The sequence below is a fragment of the Sylvia atricapilla genome, chromosome 3, assembly GCF_009819655.1.
Source record: "Sylvia atricapilla isolate bSylAtr1 chromosome 3, bSylAtr1.pri, whole genome shotgun sequence".
In the NCBI taxonomy this organism is placed as follows: domain Eukaryota; kingdom Metazoa; phylum Chordata; class Aves; order Passeriformes; family Sylviidae; genus Sylvia; species Sylvia atricapilla.
Window position 1 is genome coordinate 52,026,661 of NC_089142.1, and position 24,118 is coordinate 52,050,778.

General features: G+C 40.2%; 1 protein-coding gene across 1 annotated transcript in view; it reads left to right on the top strand.

Moving 5' to 3' along the window:
• The window catches only part of RNF217 (ring finger protein 217), a 66,644-nt gene that overhangs the window by 11,515 nt on the left and 31,011 nt on the right, over positions 1 to 24,118 (top strand). The window contains exon 2 of the mRNA XM_066315343.1: positions 22,101 to 22,334. Coding sequence (XP_066171440.1) covers positions 22,101 to 22,334 — 234 coding nt within the window. The remainder of the gene's footprint in view (positions 1 to 22,100; positions 22,335 to 24,118) is intronic.

Here is a 24,118-nt window from a genome sequence, read left to right on the forward strand (position 1 = left end):
TAAAATTTGTTGCTGACAAAATCAGAGCAGAATAATGAGAAGTAAAATAAACCCTTAAAAACACCATCTCCCTGCTCCTCTCTCCTTCCTAGCTCCACCTCCTACCCCAGGATGCTAGGAGACAGGAAATGGGGATTATGATCAATTCATCTCATCAGAAGTTTCTCCCACTGCTCAGGGAGAGGAGTCCTTCCCCTGCTGCACCGTGGGGTCTCCCACTGGAGACAGTTCTCTGCAAACTTCTCCAGTATGAGTCCATCTCACAGGCAACAATCCTCCCCAAACTGCTGCAGTGTGGGTCACACTTCCACAGGGTGCAATCCCCTAAGGACAAGCTGCTGCAGCATGGACCCCTCTCTGCATGGGTCTCCCACTAGGTTACAGCCTCCTCTTGGGCATCTCCAGCCTGGGTTTCTCCATGGGGTTCAGGTGGGTTTCTGCATTGCTGTGGAACTCCATGGGTTGCAGGGGCACAGCTGCAGAGAAATCCCAGCTCTGGTGCCTGGAGCACCTCCTGCCCTTCCTTCTGCACTGACCTTGGTGTCTGCAGGGCTGTTCCTCCCGCATGTTCTCACACTGCTCTTCTTTGGCCACAGTTACATCTGCACAACTTTTTTTCCTCTTGTTTAAATTTGTTCCCCCAGAGGTGTTACCACAATTTCTGATGGGCCCAGCCTTGGCAAGCGGCACATCCATCTTTAGAGCCACCAGGGATTGCCTCTGCCAGACATGGAGGAAGCTTCTGGCAGCTTCTCACAGAGGCCACCCCTGTAATCCCTCCCCTCCCACTACCCCTCACAAACCAGGCCATGTAAACCCAATACATTTGGTGTAAGAAAAATGGAACCAAGAAGGACTGCAAGGAGAAAAGAGCTGTTGCACACATGCAGAGCTCTTTACTTGAGCATAAGGAGAACCGGGAGAAGAAATGACTGTTCTATCTAAATGCAAGAGGGAGTAATTTGGGTAGGCGCTTGTAGAGAATTTTTGGCACAACACAAAACTCTAAAAATTGCAATGAATTAAGTCAGGCTAGAAATCAGTATGATCCTCTGCCAGAGAGAGGATTTGGGAGTGTCCTTCCAGTGTCTGAAATTGGGAAGAGAGGTGCAGTAGCAGAGCAGTTCACAAAGCCAGCACCTTCAGTACTCAAAAGAAGGCTTTCTGTGTGGTGCTCCTGTGTGCTGAATTTGGCCCAGTTGGATGGTAAGGCTTCCTGTGCTTCTCAGTGTACTCTGTTGAGAACCTGGAGTCCAATGAGGAAACGGTAGAAGAGTTTTCTTCTCTGGTGTTACTTTCTCTTGACTGTTGAAAACACTAAAATACTTTGCAATGTCCAACCAAGGCTTGCAGCACGCTTCAAACAGTGCGTTCAAACAGTGCAGCATGCTTCAAACTGTGTCTGGCATTGTTTTGTTTGTGTGAAAGGTAAAGTCAAGCATCTCACACTCGTTTTAGGAGAAATAGCTCTCAAATAAATTTCTAAACTGAGTTTTTGAGATAGTTTCTGATTAGACTGTTCTGGCGGAATCAGAGGCTCTTCTGAAGCTATTCCTTCCCTCTGCTGGCCGAGGAGAAACTGCCATTTGTGTTACCCGATTTGACCTAGGCTGAAGAGGATGCCTTTGTGAAATAGCTCTCCAAGGGATTTCATGCAAGCTGTTGTATAAAGAAACTTGTGAGAGAGAACATTTAGCAAAGACCAGTGATTGTTTTAGTTTCCACTGATTGCTTTTACATTAAAACAATGAACAGAACAGATTGTTAAGGTGGAAGAGCTATGTAGCATTGAAAAACAATCTCTGAAATCATGTGGTGTGGGTGTGGCATCTGTTTTGAAAAAAAAATTTTTTTTTTTTTGTGAAACTAACTGTTACCACCTGGGCAAATTGGCTGTAAATTACTGGAAGGAAGTAGTTTGGTTGATGAATGTCCTTGTCTTTCAGTTAGTCTGTAGTTTAGCTCTGTTTTAAATTGACAGGCTGCAGCATTATCATTCTGGATTTATCTCCTGGTATCTCACTCTAAGTTGTTTTCTCTTTTTTTTCCGTATGGTTTTTAATACCAGTATCTGTCAAGTTTGGTGGAAGGATTTTGGCATTCTTGGAGTGCTTATCTTGGCTGCCAGGTAGTCCTTTGGAAGCTCCGGGTGCTTGCAAGGTGGTTTATGGGGGATTATGATAAAATCCATCCTGGCTGCATGCCTGGCCTGGTGTACATGGGGCTTTGCTGCTGAGATGCAATAAACATTGAGTTTCTGTACTTGCCACGAAATACATCTGCAAACTGTCTAGATGAGCTGGTTGAAGCTGTTGTGCTCTTTACAGCTGCTTTATGTAGAAGTTAGATCCACAGGGAAAGTCAATAAATCTTGCATAGAGGTAGAGGCTTGGTAGCCATGCCTTATGTGTTTAATATTCTGTATGTGTTTGCACCTTTGAAGACTGTGCAGTGTGAAAGTTGTGGGGTTTTTTTGTTGTTTGTTTTGTTTTGTTTTCTTTTTTGTTTGGTTTTTTGTTGTTGTTGTGGGGGTTTTTTGTTTTTTTGTTTTGTTTTTTTTGGGGGGGGGGGTGGTTTTTTTTTTGTTTGTTTTGTTTTTTTTGTTCAGTTCTTGTAAAGTTAGGTTTATATGAGACTACACTGGTCTCCTGCAGGGTTATATCTCTTCTTGTCTCTGGGTTCACCAGTGAAGTCTGGTGAAAGACAAATTTAATGGAAGCACTGATAGATGCAAATTTTGGCTCTGCCATCAGTATGACCACCAGTTGAATCACAACAAGCAGTTTCTGGGTTTGAACAAACCTTGCATAGACATGAAAACTGACCTGTGTTGACACCAACAGGTGTTGACACATCGGAAATATTTCTGAGAGTTGAGTGGCTTTAATGGATTTCTTCATATATGTAAGCCGTGGTGGGAACACTGATGAGAACACTTTCTGGAATATATCAGATAATAGTATATCTTGTGTAATGGCTTATTGAAACACCTAAAAAATGCAGTGCTGCTGCCCAAGTAATAAGATGGACAAAAAGAAGTAAATGGCTGGCTGATGCATGTTTTGAGTGGGTTATAAAATCCTTATTTATGGCAGGAAGTTGAACTTCTTCAAAAGAGGGATGCTTATCTAGCAAGTGCTGTGAAGATCCTGAAGAGTGACCTCTGTTATCACCAGCTTACAACTTTTGCTCTCTTTCCTCTTCCATTTCCCGGATAAGTTTCCTTTCCACTGGCAGGAGCTTTTTAAAATGCAATTTCCTTTTCGCAGTGATCCTTTTGCATACAGTGTTCATAGTAGTGCTCTGAAAAGGTTTACAGAATTGAAGACAAACTTGGTCACATTATAGATTGTTCATCAGTGGCATTCGAGTGAAAATTACTCAATTATGAACTTTGCTTATTTCTGTTGTCTTGAAGTGTTGGTTTTGTTTTTCTTCCTGGCAATGTTTAATTGACCAGGCGAAAGACTTCCTTGCAGGAGGATCTTTGTATTTATACGTCACATCCTTTTGTCTGATGAACTGCTTTAGAGCAGGTAGTAGATTTCCCTGAGAGCTGTCTGTGCTTTGCACTGCTGTTGTCACTCTGTTGTGTTAAGCTAAGACACTTAAGACAAGGTTGAACCTTCATGACACACCATTTACAGCTGGCGTCTCTGTTCCTTGCTACTCTGTACACCGCTAGAGAAGGGACTGAACTGTGTTCAAAGCGGTGAATGATCATGGGAAGCATTGTTACTTGGGACTTGCAGTTCTGGGCCAGCCTATGTCACTCTGTTGCTCAGCTGTGATTCTAGCACACTGGTTTTTAGGACAGAGCTCAACAGCTTTGTGCTTCTGCTGTACGAATAGTTTGGGTTGCAAAGTGGAACGGTTGTGAAATCTGGAAGTATAAAAGCATGTAGTAGTTGTCTCACTGTTGCACTGGTTTTTACCAAAGATTTTGGAAGATGCCCTCCCATATCCTTGAAGTAGGAGAAGAGATAGACTTTTTTTTTTTCTCCCTTTTCTTACCTGTCAAGCTCTATAAGTAAGGAGAAGAGAATAAAAGATGATAATAAATGAGATCAAGACTTCATTTATCTGCATTTCTTTCCTTTTTTCCTCTTCCTCTCTTTCTCTTTGAACAGAATTTGGCTGGGGGTGGGAGGGCATTGGGACAAAGATCTAATCTTTCTGATTAGTAGGGTTAGTAGAGTTCCTGTGTGTGGTGTCACAGGAGACAGGTTTATTCCAATTGCAGCTTTAATGTTTCTGTTAAACCTGTATACTGTGTTAGATGGACTAAGAGCTGTTTTGATGCCACGTAGGTGTCCAAATGCTTGTGCAGGAAGTGACTAATACCGCTGGTCAGGTAGGGCTGCACTAATGAGACCAGAAAAAAAGGGCCTTTTTTAATAACAGAGAAGCTCTCATTACCCAACTTAAAGAGCACATCATATGGCATTAAGAAATTTAGTGTTGCTTTGGCATACTGTGGCTTTCACTAGTTATTCACATTTTAAAATTGTTTTTTGAGGGTTTAAGTTTTAGAGAAATTATCTGTCTATATCATGTCTTGGGTTGTACAACAGATAAATTATTTGTGCTAATACTACATGGTGCAAACCCAAGCAAACAAGAAATTGCTCCTGTTTTTTTGGTTGTTTTTGTTTTGTTTTGCTGTGGGTCTTTGTTTGTTTGTTTTGTTGGGGGTTTTTTTGTGGAGTTGGGGTTTTTTGTTTCATTTTTTGTTGTGGTGGTGGTGGTTTGTATTTTGTGGGGGTTTTTTGTTTGTTTTTTTGGTGGGGGGGGGCGGGGGGGTTGGGGTTTTTTTAGCTGGGAAAACAGAATTAGGAGAGCAGTTCAGTCATGCTTGTCCTATGGTGACCACAGTGAAAACTCCTTGGAATCATGCCTGACTATCTCCACTTCAAATTACTTTAAAAACCCGTTTTGCCTTAACTCTTTGGGGAAAACATGTTGCTTTTTGGTATTGTTTCATGGGAAGCAATGCTTCATTTGAAGCTTGTTGTTCCACGCTGCAAACTTAGGGTAGTGGTACCTGATTGTTGAAATTTCCTTGAACCTGTAAACAGCATATTGAATTACACTGATTACGATAATAATATGAATATGATTATAGTTAAACTCTTATTACTAAAGTTTAATTACAGCTCATATAACAAAAGTGGAAATATATATATTTTGCATAATTTCTTTTCTCCGTCCATGTTCTCTTTGGGATTTCTGTATTTGAACTCCTGCTGTTAAGTCATCTCTGCTCTCTGAATTTGCACACCTCAATAATTGTAAAGTTCCTGGAATATAGGCAGGATTGGGGTACTCCCATCTTTAGTGAGGGCTAAGTAAAAGTTCTGGTCTACTCGTGGACTTTCTTTATTGCATTTTGTTTCACTTTAGTGATCATATCTTGAGCAGTTTCTGCAGGTTCGCCAAGTTTTCTTTATTTATATTATACTCAAATTTACAGTTTAATGGGTCTTTCCAGGGGTCTCTTAAAAGTACATCTGTTGTGTGGTAGTCAGTACTGTATGTATGCAGTTTGTCTAGTCTCATGTGGGATGTGAACCCAAGATCTTCCACCCTAAGGTATTTGTCTGCTGTCATAGCTAAGGAGAAAAATTATGTGAAGTCCCTTGTGAATGCAGCAGGTGTATTTTTAATATACTAAAACTATCATTTTTGCATCACAGGTGCAATTTATTGTCTGCTGTTAGAATTAAAGAGTCCTAACATAGACTTCTAGATTTTCTTGTTTTTTTCCAGGTGGAAATGTTCCATCCTGCTTGAATCTGTGGGGAGAAATCCTAGTGAACAGTTAGTTTGAGCAATTCTGAGCGTGAAGTTTGGAGAACCCCTGTGGTTAAAAAATCCAAAACAAAACAACAAAACAGACAAAAAGACCACCACACAACCCCCACTCCAACAAATCACATTTAGGTTATTTCACTAAAAATCTTAAATGTTTCAGTGACTGAATGAGGGACTCAGTATTGCAGGATATCTGTCTTCATGTTTTAAAATGCTGTACCCAATAGTGAAATACTTAACTGCAGTTTTTCACCATGTATTATCTGCAGATTTTTTCATTCTGTGGCTTAACTCACTAATTCTTACAGAATTGAGGTGTCCCAGCCCTGTGGGACTTAAACTAGATGTACTTTTTGTCCATGCTGGCAATTTTAGACCCCTGTAATATGCTGTGGTGGATTAAATTGCTTGGGATAGGGTACCTTGTTTCTGGATGCTGTGCCACAGCATGGTCCCTGAAGGCAGCCTGCATTCCAGTGGACATCCAGTAAGGCTTCTGATGCAGAGGGATCTCTGGCTTGGTGGGGAACGAGACCAGTGTGGTGTGTGAGAATCCTGGCACAGAGAGACCGGAAGACATGCAGGGAACAGGGGCAGCAGAGCAAAGGAGAGACTGGGTGCTTGCAGGCTGCAGCTGAGGCTCCGCTTGCTCCTTTCACTTGCTCTGCCTGGGATGTGATCTCTCCTGGCGCATCTCTCCCTAGCAGCTGATCAGCATGAGGTACCTGCCTGCTGCTCCTAGTAGCTACTCCCTTTAGTCAAGAGTTATGGTTTTTTTCCTCTGTATGTGATGGATTGATTTCCATCTTGCTGACAAAAGCGTGTAGAAGCTGATACTCTTCCATAGAAATATTTTTGAGTAGAGGATTATTAGGACTTTAATGAGTCTAGGAGCCCTGAGATGAGAGAGAATAATGTGATCGTGAAGATGGAACTGTGTTGTCAGTTTTTCCCTTCATGGTGCTATTAGAGTCCTCCAGGATGATCCCATCCAAGTCCCTGGGGACTTCTCACAGATGATCACTTACTGCAGTGACTCAGTTTGTGAACTCACCTTTGGCACTCAAAATCCCTAGGAGCTGTACTTTGAGGTCAATCAAGTTGGTGTTAGGAAAAAGACATTCTTACTTACAAAACATTTATATTCTATTATGAGAAATCAATAATTTTCTGTAGAGGTTTGGTGTGCAGAAATTGCTGAAGGGACGCATTAAAAAACACTTTCATGGTCTGTTTTATCACTCTTTCTGGGTAGACTTGCTAGCCTGTTCTTTCTTACTGATTCCAGTTTTGCAAATGAGAAATCAAATGGAACTGTAATTTGCACTTTTATGCATAGCCATTTGTACTTTGGAGACAAAGTGTGCAAGTGTATGGAAATAAGCACTGTTATGGGGTTTGATTTTTTTTTTCCTAAGTTTAATAATGTTTAATAATGCTTTCTTGAGTTACATAGTTTTGTCAGACTTTAGTTGTTCATTGTCCAAAATTTGCATAATTATTCTGCATATGAAAACATGATATGTAAGTGATCATTTGGGGAAATCACTGATCAGCTGAAAAACGCAGGCACTTTTCTATTCCACTTTATGTGAATTGTAGGTGAGTCTTTTCTTCAGTCTTCTATAGTTACCATACTTAGATTAAAATATTTTACTAGGTAGATATTTCAGTACAGGTTAAAAGAAGATCTCATTATTTAAAATGGTTTTATAATTAGGTTACCCTATGCATAAGAATACAGTTAATTATTATGTTAGCCTTTAATAAAATATATTTCATTAAATATAAATGATTCAATAGAATGTTCTTAAACTTTCTCTTGAAAATGCTTTACCATTGCTTGTCAGCAAATGACTTGTGGATTTAACCATGAACAATCCTTTGGCTTTTGAATATTTGTCATTTTTACCTGAGTTATGCAGTTTTAAAAAATTATTTTTACGGAATCATAGAATGGTATGAGTTGTTAGAGACCTAAAAACTTCTAGGCATGGGGCATCCACAGCTTCTCTGAGCAATCTATTCCAGTGCCTCACCACACCATTGATATTTTAATATAAATTCTAACAGATTTATTTAGGGTTTTTTTTCTTGTTTTTAGGGTGACTTAGCCTGTTCTAAAATGAAATTTGACAAAAAAATCATTCTCTTATGTGCTCTTTGAACAATGGTTGCTTTCAGTTTATGTAGGGAATCCATAGAGTGTGTGAGGGAAAAAAATCAGAGTGGCTTTCATTCAGCTAACCCACTGAATTTCAGATGTGCCATCTTAAATATCATGAGTTACTTGGTACTAAAAGTTTAGTAAGCCTCTGTATTAGCAGGAAATTATGTAGCTGCACAGGCACACAGTAGGGCAGCTGGTATGAACATAAGGGGCATGGGGGAGTGCCAGGGACTAGCTCTGGAGGGATGCTTCTGCCATCCCCTCCCTATCCAGTTGTGAATATGGGTGTGGGACAGTCATGAACCTGATCTCTTGCCACTAAGGAAAGTCTGAGACATATTTTAGCAAGTACTAGAAGTCCTAGTGCTTGGGAAAAGTCTTTTTTGGGAACCATCAAGCTGGTTTTCTGTCCTACTGTGCTGCCAGAAATTCACAGCTTCTATGATGCTTCTTCTATAGGTTCAAAAACCTATAGTGTGTTGGGGTGGTGGGGAAGAGTCAAAAGTAGATGCACATGAAGAGAAATTTTAAAATTGCCAAGTTTATTAGGAAACTTGCAGCGCAATGTTTGTTCTCAGGCAGCCATGTTTTGGTTCTTAGAGAGAAATGTGAATACAACTCAGAATTTAGTTCTGCAGCAAGATGCCATTCATTTTCCTTGTTGCAGGGAGCATTGTGAAAAGCATATAAAATTTACCTTGATATTTGGGCATTCTCTCAAAGCCACAAAAGTCACAAATACAAATATTCCTGCCTTTTTTTTGCACAGAAAGTCAGTCTGCTTTGGGGCATCAGTTTACAGCATAGCAACGACAGCAGCTTTTAGTGGCAGCTTCTGCTGTTTGGTGCTGGTTAAGAGAGACTTACAAGTTCAGAGTCATGACTGAATGAAAATGTAGAGCAACTGGAACAGTTTAGAGGTGAGCCAGCCAGTATGTGTATTATTTAAGTCAGGAAAAGTAGGTGGATTTTTGAATTTCAGAAAATTTTGATGACTAGACTTTTTTCCCCTGTCAGGCAAGAGGATGTTATTTTCCAGAGGAAAACTGTAGGAGAGAAAAGATGCAAATTATGGGAAAGGCAGGATTTCCTGGGAAAGGCTGATATCGGTCCCTCTTCTTTCTTTTTCATAAATTTTCTGTTCTTCTTCTTCCCAAACAAGCTATCAAAGCTGCAACTTCTTTCCGCTTTCTGAGGTGAATCACTGCAACTACCCTGGCCTCTAGAGAAGCTTGTTATGGTGGTCAATGATTGCTTAACCATAAGGAATAATTGCAGTGGGCAGATCTGGAAGAACTGTTGGGTTATTTTTCTGAAGAACACAATAACTCTTATCCCATTAAAAATCTGAAACAAAACTAGTATTTTGGCTAGACAGGTCAGTGTTTAATACCATGTTTCCATTTAAATGAAAATATCAATAAAATGTAAATTAGATACATTTGAAAAGTTTTCTCCTCCTTACTGACAATCATGCTGTTCATCTACTTGTCTCTTTGTCACAAAATCTGTTGATCCTTTCTTTTTGGTCTGACAAAATCGGGAGTTGGAGATATATGTCCTTGTGTACAAACCTCTTGTGTTCTGTTACTGTGCCTTGTAACTTCTACTCCTGTGCTGCTTCAGTTCCCACTTAGTAGCCTTTCTCCTACTGAGGACTGTATAAATTCTTTGGAAATAATTAATGAAACTAGAATTTCCTCAACTGGTGTTGAATTCAATTACTTCTAGAGTCCATGTCTTCAGAAGTGGACAATGCATATAGTTGATTTGATACCTTCTTCACCTCACTTCACCTGCCCACCTCCTGGTCCCAGTTCTTTCTAGTGATGGCTTGAAAACTGTAATCTTCTAGTACTGCAGAAATGCTTCTATAAAAATTCAGTATGACAAACCAGTTTCTGCAGCCCCACAAAAGTTTTACGCTGGTGGAAGTGAGGTGTCCAGGTATTTAACCACCTGTTCATCATTTTTCAAACCTTCATAGTCACTAATCCTTGATTATTCTCTTTTTGGGTTTTGGTTTTTTGCAGGGGGGATGTTGAGACAAGTTTGAATTATTTTTGTTTGTAAAGAGGTAGGCAGTACCTACAGAAATAAAAAGTAGTGGTTTTCTTATTATTATAAGCAGCTTCTCCTACCGTAACCATTTTTAACTTGGAGTCTCCACAGGTAACTTCTTTACCCTTGGAATAGAACAATGAAAGATATTTAGTAAAAACTTCTTGCAGTGTATGTCAAGTTAATGAGGTGTCATGTTCATAGTATATCTTTTAATAATCATTATAATATTTTTATGGCCAGCTGCTTCACAGTGTTTTGGAGCATATGGTGACTGTTGTTGGTAGAGTTCCTCCCTGCTGCTTGGTCCAAAGTTGCTGAGGTTACCTATTAACTTAGTTGTTTCATTACATGTATTTCTCCATTTTGAAAAACCTGCTTACTTCATAACTATTTCTCTTGCTCTAGCATTACAGGTAAGATTCTTGTATCCTTCAGGGAGACAGTTGAGAGGAGGGCAGGAACTGTGCCAACAGAAGGGGAAAGCATGGAGACCGTCTGAGGGGCTGTGAGGGAGTGGGTTTTAGGGCAGATGCTGAGCTGAGACCTGAAGCTCGGTGAAGGATTTTTGTGCATGTTGTTGGGCATTTCAAGTACTTCTGCAACATGGGAAAACATACATTTGTACTCATAAGCCTAATAATCACCTAGCTATGACAAAATATGGGCTGCTTTCTGAGGAACAGAAATTCTGGCACCTGTGCAGAAAACACTGCTGCTTAGACTCACATGGAGGCTGTGATCAAGTGCCCCCCTCCAACCCTGGTGCTATAGTTGCCATTAAGTTTTTCTTTTTTACTGAGAGGAGCTGCTGCACATACTTTGGGCTTGTAGCTTCCTAAAAGTAAACACAGTTAACACGAGATGTGCTTGGTACTTGATCTGAAGGTGTAGATTGACATGACAGGTAAGACAACTGGTAGCCTGCTACCTCTGCAAGAATCTCTCCTTGTCTGTGTGTTTCCCACTTTTTTCTTGGGTTGTGAGCTAGTAGATCGTGTGTCACAGGGGGAATTAACTCAGCTGCTTTAAATTAAAAAACTAATTTAAAAACACTTCCGTCTCCTGTGTTAGCTAACTGGGAACTTCTCTCCTTGCAGCCTTGCAATTGCTCTCTAAAGGAGAGAGGAAGAAAGGAAAGCTACATTGGCTTCTTCCAGAAATTTTTATCCATTAGTCATGGTGCAGTCTGAGATAATGTCAGTCTTGGCTGACTGTGACCTGGTGGAGTGGCTGAAGGGGTCTGAGACCAGGGGAGGGATACTGGGAACAGCTGGTGTGGGAGAGGTCTGGCTGGACCTGCACCCCAAACCTTTTTTGTAGGTTTTGTAGGTGTTTGATCACTTAACTGGAGACATTGGATAAACTGTGATACAGGTAAACCTGGCATACCATCCAGAAAGAGAAGTCTGTGTCCAAAAAGAATGATTACAGGGATCTGAATTCAATGATAACAACAGTTATTCCCACCTTTCTATATTCTTACACTGTCTGGGACTGCCATTACTCTCAAAGTCATTAAAAACTTAAGGCAGGGAAAAGAAACATATTTTTATCTTGCAGGAGTTTTTTTGTTGTTTTTTTTTTTTTTTTTTCCTCCTACATTTAAGTATTTCCACAGCCTTATCTGATCACAGTGATACTTTTGCACAAATCAAGTCTCCTCCTCATTATTAACACTGAGATTTTAGCCCATAGTCCAACGGGCAGCACTTGACTTACTCTACCTTTGTTATTAATTTTTGCATCATCACAAAAGCAGGCTGTCAGAGCACATCACTACTTTACAACATCTTTGTCAAATCCATATCAACATTTTTAAATAGTAAAAGGCTTGTAGTAAAGGTTGTGTTGTGTTATACTTTCCTGTTAAACATAGATTTACATATGTAAACAGCAGATGCGGTGTAACTAGTAGTGGGTGTGTTTTGTTTTGTTTTTTTATAAAGGAGAATTTGTAAAAACTGGGAAGTTGTAGTTTCTTCTCTTGTTGTAAACCTGATGTGAAAATGAGTATATTAATAGCCTTGTCAGCTGATAGAACTGCCTTTAGGAATTTAAATGAACTTGCTTGTGTTTTCTCTGCTTTAGGAGAAAGTGGTAAGTGGAATATATTGACCTAAGCACAGCTGCAGTTTGCTTTTCCTAGTATGCAACACCTGTATTGTCTACTTCTCCCCTTGTTTTGCTGTTTCTAATGGTTTTATTGTATAAAGATTCTAGTTGCTTTTGACAACCAAGGTCTGCAGCAATTAATACACAAACTGTCCCTTGATCAAGCTAGTGTTCCAACTTCAGTGGAGGCCCTATTCTGTCAGATTCTTGGGTAGACTGACCTGACATGGAAACAGCCCCAGAATTACACCAGAGTTTGATCGTCAGGAGTATTAACTGTGATAGCTTGGCTGTTTAATAAGCTATTTAAAAATTACTGTGCAGTAGACGAGTGCAGCACTCTACAGGATTAGATCAGTTATGGGACAGAATTGTACTTTCAATTTTCATAAGATGATTTTTTTTTTCTTCTGTGCCATAGGTTTCTGCTGAGGTATCTTAGGTAACAGTTTAACTCCTTGGTGATGGGTAATTTGCTCCCAGCTGGGGTGACGCTTGACTTCAGTTCTGTTTCTCCAAGTGTGGATCAGAATCACTGTTTAAGCTTTTGTCTTGGCTCCCTGGAGAAGGCTGTACTGTTTGTACTTGTTGATCTTGTATATTTGCTCCCTGTGGTGGCTGTATCTGTCTTTGCATTAAATGTGAATCAAGACATGGTTTCAACTTACAGTGAACTGTGAGAAGTAACTAGATGAAGTAATGTGACATTGGAGTTATAGCTTAGTATCTTGGGTTTGTCTGAGTAACGGCACATGGGGAGAAACTTGAAAGTGTTTTGCATTAGCCTTTTCCAGGTTTATTCCTGAAAATGGGTCAGCATGCATGTCCATCTCTGCAGCCATGTAAAAGTTACCAATTTCTGTCACTTCATGGTACCTTTTATTAGCACAGCTTTTCATTAACACCAGCTGTGCTGTGGATTGGTACTGGTACAATGAGATGGGTTACTTTTCAAAAAGGCAGAGCAAAATAACTACTTGTGAATCAAAACTTAGCTCTTTTGTTACAGCTTGATCACATAAAGAAGTTTGTTCAAGTTATCTTGTTTGTAGGGGAAGTCAAATGACAGTATTTTAACGTCATACATTATACTTTGAATCTAAGAAATGTCTATTATTACTCCTGACAATGACCTGCCAGTTTGAAAATACTTTTCCGGCTTTCTTCTGCTTATCCTTGTACCTATGTAACTCTGCTGTTCTTTGTTAAATTCATTAAGTAAAGATGACACAATTTGGCTTCATGTCTGATAGTCAAGCAAGAAAATATTGGTTTTTACTACATGCACAAGAAAACTCACAAACGCAAAACTAGCAAAGGCATAGGTGTCTTTCTGAAGGAAAGGAGGACAGGTTAGGAACAGCTGTAAAATGCCTGTCCTTTTTTCCATGGGCTGGGGAAGGTAGATGATCAGGTTGGTGAAGAGAATAGTTGAGACAATTGTGTTAAAAGTTCTTGCTCTTTTTAATTATTCACCAACATCCATGCCAACTCCATCAGGTTTTGTAGCCGTCTTCTGGTATGTAATAGTGAGATAAGCAAGAGTGTATTTCTCCTACCTCCCTCCCTTACTTGATTATGAGAGCTTTCCTTATTTTATGCTAATTACTGCTTTCTGTTGGAAGAATATCAAGCATCTTGAAGTGCTTCTGTAGGTACAACAGTAAAACGTAACAGCAGCTGTTGTTGGAGAAACCAAGGGTTGATTAACTATTGCTGATGACGTCAGTTGAGCTTATCTGTACTAGAGGTTCAGTAATACGGGTTAGTGAATAGGTTGTGCAAATATACTGAGATTTGTCCTAATTTATTTGAAATAAATAAAATACTGCTTGGCAAATGGGAGCCAGGAGCTTATTCCATGTTTCATGTCTGGTGAGGAACCCAACTACTACACAGCAGAATAGTAGAAGAATGAACTTTTGATCTTGTCTTTTTCAACACAAATAATTGTAGGATAAATTTTCACTGTTTATGGATTTTTCATGGCTCCACCAGAAGAGCAAAGCTGCGATTCCAGGTGAAGATTGGGACCATGTTTTTCACTGTTCTGTAACAGCTTATCCTAGAATGGTTTGGATTGAGAGGGACATTAAAGATCACCCAATTCCAACCGGGACCTGATCCCACTTGGCCTTCAACACTTCCTGTGATGGAGCATCAACAACTACTCTGGGCAACCTGTGCAAGTGTCTCCTCACCCTCTCAGTAAAGAATTTCCTCCTAACATCTGATCTAAACCTGCCTTCTTTGTGTTTTAAGGCCATTAACCCTTGTCCTGTAACTCCATGCAGTTGTAGGAAATCTCCAGCTCTCTTATAGGCCCTTTTTAGGAACTGTAAGGCTGCCCTAGGGTCTCCTGGGAGCCTTCTTTTCTCAAGACTGAACTGCTTCCTCAGCCTGTCTCTATCACAGAGGTGCTCCAGCCCTCTGATCGTCTTAGGGATGTTAACTTTCTGTCCATCTTTAAGAAAGACATGGGAAGGGTTTTGATTGTGATGCTAATTATTGTTAATAGTTAACAGTATTATTCCATTGGAATAGATTTTAACCTGGGTTAATCCAGCCTGAACCTGATGGAGGCTGGAGTTTGACTGTAGATGATTTCCTGTTGTAAGCAAGACAAGGAAACAGCTGTGTACCTTTTTAAGCATTGTTGCTGTGGGAGAGTGTCATACACATAAAAATTACCTGCTGAAGTTTAACTGAGGACATTTGGGTTTAATCTCCTTAATTGGGAGAGTTGGATTTTGATTTTTGGGGTGTTAGGTTATTTTGTTTTCTTTCTAATTTATTTTCTGAGGTAAGTATTTAAATAAATTACAGTGAACACAACCTGACTTCTACGCTTTTGGGAGCTCAGGCATGCTGAAAGTGAGGGTTGCTGCCCAGTGGCAGGAGGAAGGTGAGTGGTCCGTGGCTGCTGCTATGTCTGTGTCCTACCGTTTTCAACCTGTTCCATCCTCACCTTCCCATTGTATAACCATGGGCTCTTCCAGTTTATGCCTTAACAGAGAACTCAGATGAGTAGAATATACCTGGATTAGGTTTGACTGATAACAAATTCAAACACAGATGACAGTTTCTGCAAGTCTTATTCTAGCTGTAGGAGAACAGGCTGTACCCCTCTGAACTTAAGACTGGTAATTAAAGAAGTATAACTGATAGCCTTTTATCTTACAAGAATCAGCTTTGAGAGTTGGCTTTTTCTGGTTCTGTGTTATTTGGCTGTGTTGTTTTTATGCCCATACTGAAAGTCTAATAAACCATTACCATTACAAAGAAGGTGTTGTTTCTTTGCTACTTGTATTTCCTGATGTTGCTGAGACCCTTCAAGCAGGACTCACTCCTGAGATGCCCAGGTTATTTAAATTTATCATGATATGTGGATGGTCTGCTGTTCCTTGCTTCTTTTCTGAAATCCCTTTCTGCACCTGCTCAGTTTTAATATGGGGTCTTGTGGTCTCCTTTGTGGGAACTGCCTCTTTTCCAGCTGAGAAAGGGCAGGTATCTGGCTCGTTCTACTCTCCTCAAACCTTTTCTTTCATGAGCATCTTTAGATCTTTCATTGAAAGTGATTGCATCTTCTAAGGAATAGAAAAATCAGCATAAGCATACTTACATTGGTAGTATGCACACCTGGGCAAAATCAGAAAGCTTTTGTGCTTTTCCTTCTTCCCTTAGTGAATGCTGAGAGGGCTGTGGGTTTGGATTAGATTCTTCCAAGGTTTGCAGTTTCTGCCATTATTCTCCCCAAGTTAACTTCCTCCACTGGCATTTCCCTCTGCCCCCACACACATGTGGGGAGGAGAGCTGGAAGACTCTTTCACAACCTCTGGGAGCCCTGGAGAGTGCAGGATAATACATTCTGCTAGTCAGTCTCTCAGTCTAACTCTGGCATGCCTCTTTCCCAGAGACTGACCGAGGTTTGATGCGTAGTAGCAGGCCAGAGTGCAGTTTTTCTAAATGCATTACTGAAATAAAATTTTCCTTTTGTCTTTCACTCAGTGAAGTAACAGGAGATAAAAAGACAAAAAGGGAGAGCTCTCCATGTTGGTAATTGTTCACTTCTTGCGAAGGAAAACTTCAGTATTGATTTGTTTTTCTGAAAGTGATTTTTATAAATCCTATCCCTATGTGGTGAGGACAAGTAAAATCTGAATATTTCTATTGATATCAGATCCATGAGGTAACATCTAGTTCTGTGGAAGAAAAAAGTAGAACTACATATCACCATGTCAAATGAGAAAGCAAATTAAAGAGGCCTTTAAGAAAAAGGTTTCGTTCAGTTTAGATGCATTCTGAAGAATATCTTTCTAGTTAATCCTCAGAGTTTTTTTAGGAGAGTCATAGATGGGACTGTGGAGTGAAAAAGAAGTTTGAACGGGAAACAAAGTGATGTGGGGTTTTGCTCCAGGCATCCAAGGGCCATTTTGCCAGTTAAGGTTTTGGGTTGTTTCTGGGGCTAAAGCCACTCTGGTCTCTTCCCACACAGGTGGTGCTGGCTGTGACCCTCGCTGGTGTGTAGCTGCACCATTCCACAGTGCTTCTGGGGACATGGATGTGTGTAAGTGTGCTCCTGACTGTGGTCCTTGGAGTTACGAATGAAGCTGGAGTCTCAGCCTCTGGCTGAAGTTGTAAGAACTAGATGACCTTTGAGAATTTAGGTTGATGCTGTGTTTAAATATGCTTTGTAAAGCATTCAGAAGATGTGCTTTTGGAGCAGAAACGTCAGACCTGTGATGTGCTGGTGGTGGTTGGATGCAGTTTCGTACATTTAGATTCCCTCCCAGCTTCTTGCTTGTGAGTGCCTTTCACCTGAAGGACGAGGGACTAGTGAGTACTTCAAAGGCCCCGAGACTTAGTTTCTTTTTGTGTCTTTTTTAGTGTTGACAGTGTGGTAATTAAGGCAAAACTCATTGACAGCAAATCGTTGTCAAAACTTAGAAAAGATGGTGTCTGCTCAAGCCAGCAGTGTTTGTGCCTTAGTAACTCTCTCTGAATGTCACATGGAGAAAGAATCACTGCGTCATTGTCAGGGCTGCATCCACAAGTGTTGTCCTTGTGAAAGGAGGGCAAAGACTCAGAAGACATGGGAAGGGGAGCATCCTCACAAACCCTTTCAGGGTTCACACCCTCTGTGTGAGCTGGTGACACAATAGAAAAGACTCCAGTTCCACTTCTATTAATAATAAATGGCCTTTAGATGATCTTAATGACAGCTCTAATATATAATTTTTGATGCTTTCTGGATCCTTTTGAGGACAGTGATACATGTCCCGGTACAGGCTAGTGAAGCCCCTTGCTCTTGAGGAGAGGAGTGATGATTGAGTGATGTTACAGATGGTTGTCAGAGAAGATGGTGGAGCAACTGATTGAGACAGACATTCAGGAAGTAATTTATCTCAAGTCTGTTGAGAAATGAAATAAAGAGGGAATAAAAGTGAAACACTTCATGGAGTATGGTTTGTGAAGTAATGAACAACAGACAAGAACTTGTGTGAAAATGTTCTGTGGAGGAGGTGGTACTCACAAAAAGATGATGTTCTTTCTATTTGGTAGTGATACAACTTAAGTAGCTCCTGATCTAATTACTTTAAAGTTCTATCTGTTTATTCTTGCTTGTCTTGCAGCAGCACTGGGAGTTTGTACTGTTTGAGAGCAAGGATTTCACAGGTTTTTTTTTTTTTAAGAATTTTTATGGAGTATGCCAGGATATCACTGGCACAAATCAGGGATCCAGACTGACAAAGTTAGTACTAAAACCACAAAAATGCCTTAAAGGCAGGTGCAAAATGTGTAATAAAAGTTTGAACTGTCTTTGTTTGGCACTGCTTGAATCGTGTCTACTTGGATTTGATTTGGTTAGCAGCTACTACTGTGGAGTTCTGAATCATGGTGATTCCTTCAAGTATTCCCCACAAATTATTACTGTTTTTTTAAAGAAAAGAAATTCATAATGGCACACTTTCCAAATATACAAGAAAAATAATTCTTCACTGCTTTGTAACTTAACCAATGAAAATGAAAGAAAAGTTTCCAGTGAACTAGATAGGAATAGGATTTTGCTTATAAAGGAATATTAATTCAACTGTTTTTTTTTACGTAGAGTATGAAAGTCCTCTAGACTAGACTGTCCCTTCCCTTGCATCTCTGCAATTTCAGAATATTTTTTAATGAGTGACTTCCTTGGTAATTTACAGGGGATAATGTGGTACACTGGTACATAATGTGGTACATGGCCATATTCACTTTCAGCTTTAAGAAGTATGAGTAATTAAGCATGTGGATCTCTGAACTAAGAGTGACATTTCAGTTAGAAAATGCTTGTTTGTAGATCTATGTTATAAAATAGAATGGCTCCTTCTTTGAAGAATATAGCTGCAATACAGCAGCACAAGTACTGCCTGCAGATGTTACATTACGTCCAGCCTGAGGCAGGCCAAATGACAGGTATAAATCAGTGCTTTTCTGGTCTAGTTTGAACTTTGCTTTCTGTGTAGTAGACAAAGATTTCCTTTAAAAGAAGGCTCAGGGTGTAGAAATTATTTTCTGACTTAAAGTATTGTGCCGTCTGTTTCTGTTTTCTGTTGGTGGCATCATTGCTTTCTTGGATAATGAGTAAATCAGTGTAGAGTCTGTGTGTATCATGTCTCTGTTCCCCTGTGCCCTTTCTCCTCCCTACTCCCTGCCAATAAAAATGCTTTTAAAATAAAATGTCAGGAATTGGCAGGGGGAGGTACATACTGTTCTCCTGATAATTTAAATGTTACTTTTTTGCTTTCCCTTTCTGAATTGTAAGCAGAGTAGCCCCTCCTGAGATGCTTTACAGAAGTGAAGCACAACTGAGTATGAGCTGGATGCTGCCTGACATTTAACACTGCTGCAGCTCAGCTGCTCTTAGACATATGAGTCGTTCCTCATGCTGTGAAAATACACCATGCTGTTCTGTATACTGAGGCCTCTGAAGTTCTTCATACACAGTAGTTTTCCTAAAACTTGGGAGTTTGATATTGTGAGAAGCTGATTATTAAAGGGATAAAGCTCTTCAAAAAAGAAAGAAAATTAAGGAAAACAATAAAACTAGTACCAATGTCATAAGAGATTGTTTTATTTTGTTTTTTCTTTCTCATTCTGTAGCATGTCCTGAGTCCATGGCAGCAGGTAGCCTGACAGTCTTCCTCTAGAGCTATACTTCCATCACTTGCTGATGCTAGTGCACAAAGATGGACTGTTTAGGTAGGACAAGGCTCCATTGAAGTTACTGCTAATAAGCAAGCCAGCTCTGTTCACTTCAGTCCCATTCAAAACACAGGAAAAGGCTCAGTCTTTGCCAAACTTGAAAAGCTGAAACTACTACAGAGCTTAAAAATTATTTATTTCAAGTGGGTCTAAAACATATTTTCAAAATAAACACTAAAACCACACCTGACTCTTACCGCATGTATTAATCATATTCTGTGTGGGCATGAGGTACAGAAAATGTTGAGCTTTGTATTCCTTGGTTTTATAAATGCAGGTTTGTTCTAACTAGCATTTAATATAAGCAGTGCTTAAGTACTGTCAGATACAATGCACCTTCTCATTATGTAGTGCTACTCCATTGTAACTTAGTTTACTCCTGGCAGAAAGATACCACTCTATTAATAGCTCCCTAGTGCTTAAAAATTGTTTCAAAAAGATGATGTAGTCATGGGTGGGATTAATTAGACTATTTGGTTCTAAAGCGTACCTATACTTGTCTAAACAAAAGCTGATGCTAATCCTAGTGCAGTAGCTTTTTGTGTTTGTGTAGCAAATTGTTCTCTTAGTTCAGCGTGCTTCTGTTCTGTAGTGCTGTACTGACTGTCATCTGCTTTGTGAGTACAGCTCCTTGATGCACTGGGTGATTCTTCTGAGAACAGTCCAGTGGTCTGTGTGCTTGGTTTTAATTTTACATGCTGCTACAGGTGAATCAGTGTCCTACAGGTACAAAATGTTGGCATTCCCCAGCATGTAGTATGTGAGGTTTGGGGGATTTTCTTGTTCTGGGTTTTTTTAATGCCTTTGAATACATACTCCTCCTGTACTTACACTTGTCTGTGTAAAAGCCAAGCTGAATCTGGCATTGTTTGCATGTGCCAGATCTCTGCCCACCTTTTAGAGCTGGAAATTTAACGTGGGGAATTTTCCCTCCTAAAAATGGATATATTACTGGGGAGCTGCCTCTCCTCTGTCCTGCAGACAGATATGCCTCCATCCTGACTTGCCTGTGCCTTAAGCCAAGGCTGCTCAGGGCACCATGGCAGTGGTAGCTTGCTGAGGTGTTCTCCACTGTGCTCTGGTCTGAGACTCGCTGCCGCTGTCCACACCCTGTATTTCTATCTCTAGCATATACGTAATCTCTTTGCTCTTCTGAGTTTTAGCTATGTTGCTGAGAAAACGAGATAGTACAGTAGGATTTTTTTTGAAATCAGTATAGACCTTAGCTTTAATACCATGCTGTTACGACTCTTCTAATCCTCTGGTTCCTGACTGAATTATCATTCAGTTAGTGTCACTGAAGCAACAATGACGGGGTTGCGTTGTGTTGCTTTGTAGCGTTTCGCCCTCCTTTTTTAGCTTAAATACTGCCTTAGTGGAGTCTTGGTGTCTTCTGGTACCACTATGCAGCAACGAGATCTGCATCCAAACCTGAGGCGTTTCTGTCTTATTTAGTGTATTGTTTGACAGGTTTCTCTAATTGAGCATGTTAAAGAATAAGCAGTGTGGGGAAATCAAATTTGCCAACCTTCAAATAGTAATTCTTGGAAAGAGATATTGGTTGTACCCTTTTTCTCTTCATAAAGATACTGAATAAGGAAGGAGTTGAGCTGATGGTCAGCTGCACTTGTGCAGTCAAAACTCACTTGTTCAAGATTACTTGAGGCAGACACAAACACGCTCTAGCTGGATCCTTGCAGACTCTCAAGATTCTGCAGAGTTTATTACCTTGGGCTCACTGCCAAAAAAACACAACTCTGGTGCTCCCAGACCAAGTAGGATCTGCTGTTTTGGCATGGAGTCTGAGCAGTTTAAGCCTGCCAAGCGTGAAGGGTGCAGATCTGGGTCCAGCACAATTCTTGGATCCAGGAGTTCTAGAAGCACATTGCAGGTATCTGAAAATATGGATCAGCTTGGGACCATCAGGATTCATTAGATCAGCAACAGTTTCTGCCCTGTTAACCTCAAGTTTGTTTGTTTGTCTGGTTTTAGTTTGGCTTTTATTAAGGTTTTTAAATGTTGTTGTTGGGGGGTGTATTTTTTAAAACTTTTAACTTTTGAGTTCTGGGGAAATACATTAGCTTGGTCAGCCCCAAGCTCAGTTTAAACCTTCTGCATGTGCAGTATGGCGTGTAAGGAGCTTGCGGAGGCACTGAGCGCACTGAGCAGGAACCAGCTCAGGGTTCCTGAGTCAGAGCTGCTGATCCTAAATTGATTTTTAATTTCTCTGTGCTTTGATTCCCATGTCACTTTTCAGTTCATGCATTTCATGCAAATGTTTCCATTGTCTGCTTTCTCATGGCTTTTGTGAGCCATGATTGGTGCACTGACCATTACACCCAAAGTATGGAGTACTGGGTGGACACGGTTAGTTAGAACTTTATTTGGTTTTGTGGTGTATGTAGCCATGGTACATACACTAAGAGAACATGTTTAATAACTGCAGTTGTCAGGGTAATTAGCTTTTCTATTTGAAAATGCTCGCTGGAAAAATTGCAGTGTGCTTGGTGTAGCTCCACCAAGCACAAATTAAATAATTTAAAGGCGATATGCTGGGTAGTGTCTGGATTGTTACATTATCTGAAGTTAAGTTTCCTCACAAAATTCACCAGTAGTTGCTGAACTTTTCCAAGCAAATAGTCATACAGCTCTTTTTTCATTGTTTTTTTTTTGTTTTTTGGGGTTTTTTTATATGCAGGTGCAGCTGGGACAAGCGGATATAAAATGCCCCATCACAGAGTGCAGCGAACACCTGGATGAAACAACTGTCCTTTATAACCTGCCCCACGACGACATCATCAAGTATAAATACTTCCTGGAACTCAGCCGCATTGACTCCAGCACCAAGCCATGCCCTCAGTGCAAGCACTTTACAACCTTCCGGAGGAGAGGCCACATTCCTACCCCTGCCAAATTGGAGAACAAATACAAAGTGAGCATGCTTGCCGGGGCTGTGGGTTAGATGGCACTGCAAAAGTAGGACAGCATTTGGTGAGCATTAAACCAACTTTTTTGTTTCACTGGAGCTGTGTGCAAGCTGTGATTAAGAATATGAACCTGTAGTACATCACTGATTAAGTACTTAATTGACTTCTAACAGTTCAAGCAACTGAACTCTTCAGCCTGTATTTTTTTTTTTTGGTAGGTGGCATAAATTTGTCCTGAGATCCATTTTAATCTAAAGAGTATTTCTTTCTGATGTGAAAATAGTATGTTCACAGTCAGAAGAGACAGGAAAGGGGAGTTACCACTATAACCAATCATTTTAGACACACAACTTTTAAGTTTTCCCTGAAACTCTGGGTGAGTGAGTTCTGGGCATTTATGGTGAAGGCTGTTGGCTTTGCTTCTTCCTTGCTAATAGACCTGTTGTCTGTCCTGCATGTGGATTCTGATTTCTTCACTCCCTTAAGAGAAATTATACATTGCTATAGTCTCATCATTCACAGTGCAGAACTGTGAGAAACAGAGGGAAAAAAAAAACATTTCTACAGCGTTTCTTTTCATAGAACAGTTTCTTATACTGTGATTTTAATCAAAGATAAAAAGCAAGAATTTATAATAAGCTTTGGAGGTGCTGAAAGTCCATCTAAGTTCCAGAAGATAGCAGTTGTCTGCAGCACCATGTTCTGTGATAGTTTTCCATCCGGTTACTAGATTTGTTGTGGTTAATTTCATGACTGAGCTGGCCTTTCCTGGACAAACCAGTTCTCCTCAGTAGCAGTTTAGATGACTGTTTAGATAGCCCTAATTACACAGCATAAGATTCAGCCAGTATGAAGATTAAAAGGTGGAAGGTTGTGTATTCACTGGAGTTGAAAAGTTGGTAAAGCTAATTCTGAGTTAGGGGCTATTTGTGCACGTCTGTATAGGTCATGAATTACATGCCACACTCTCTTAGAACTCAGTGTTTTCAAATTTTTGTCATCTTACATTGTGGGGGAAAAAATTTGAAACTGCAAGTAAAATTCCTTCTGCCCAAAGCAATTCTTCACCCATCTGCTTCATCATCACCACACATCAAATGTAATCCAGGGTAGATCAGAGCTTGTAATGCTTTGGCAGCTACCTCTATTAAGGTGTCAGAGGCTGTTAGTGTCCCACAGGTGCAGGTCAGTGGTGGTGCAGCTGTTGTATCACGGGCCTGCCAGATCTGAGAACATTCTTCAGAGCATAACCAGTGCTCTTTTATGACTTAAAATGTTCCCAGCTGCCCTACAAACCACAATGGGAAGAAATGGGAGACTGTGTAATGTACAGTGCAAGCCAGGAGCAGTTCACCGGTCATGTGGTGGTTCAGTGTGTGTACCTGTGATCTGTAGAGCTTAAATCTCCTGGCAGCAGACTGTGGCAAAATCTATCCTTTGAGCTGTGCCCAGTTGTTGTGTGCAAGAATATCTAGTTGATGCTAGTCAGAAACATAATTTGGAAAATGTTGGCAAGCAGTATGAATGATCGTGGTCCACAGAGCTTCTGCATACTCGAACCTAAACTATTTTCTGTACAGTTTTAGTGACGCATTTTAAGCTTAGCACAAGGATAAGTTTTATTGCAGGGAGAAAGTTTAAAAAGATGAATATACATGGAGTATATGTGAGTAATTTACATACACACATAGCTGTGAACCAATATTATCTGTTTTCTTAGGTTCTCGTGTGATTATATATACACATTGTGTCTTGAATTTTAGGCTGTTGGAGGCAAAGACACATTTTC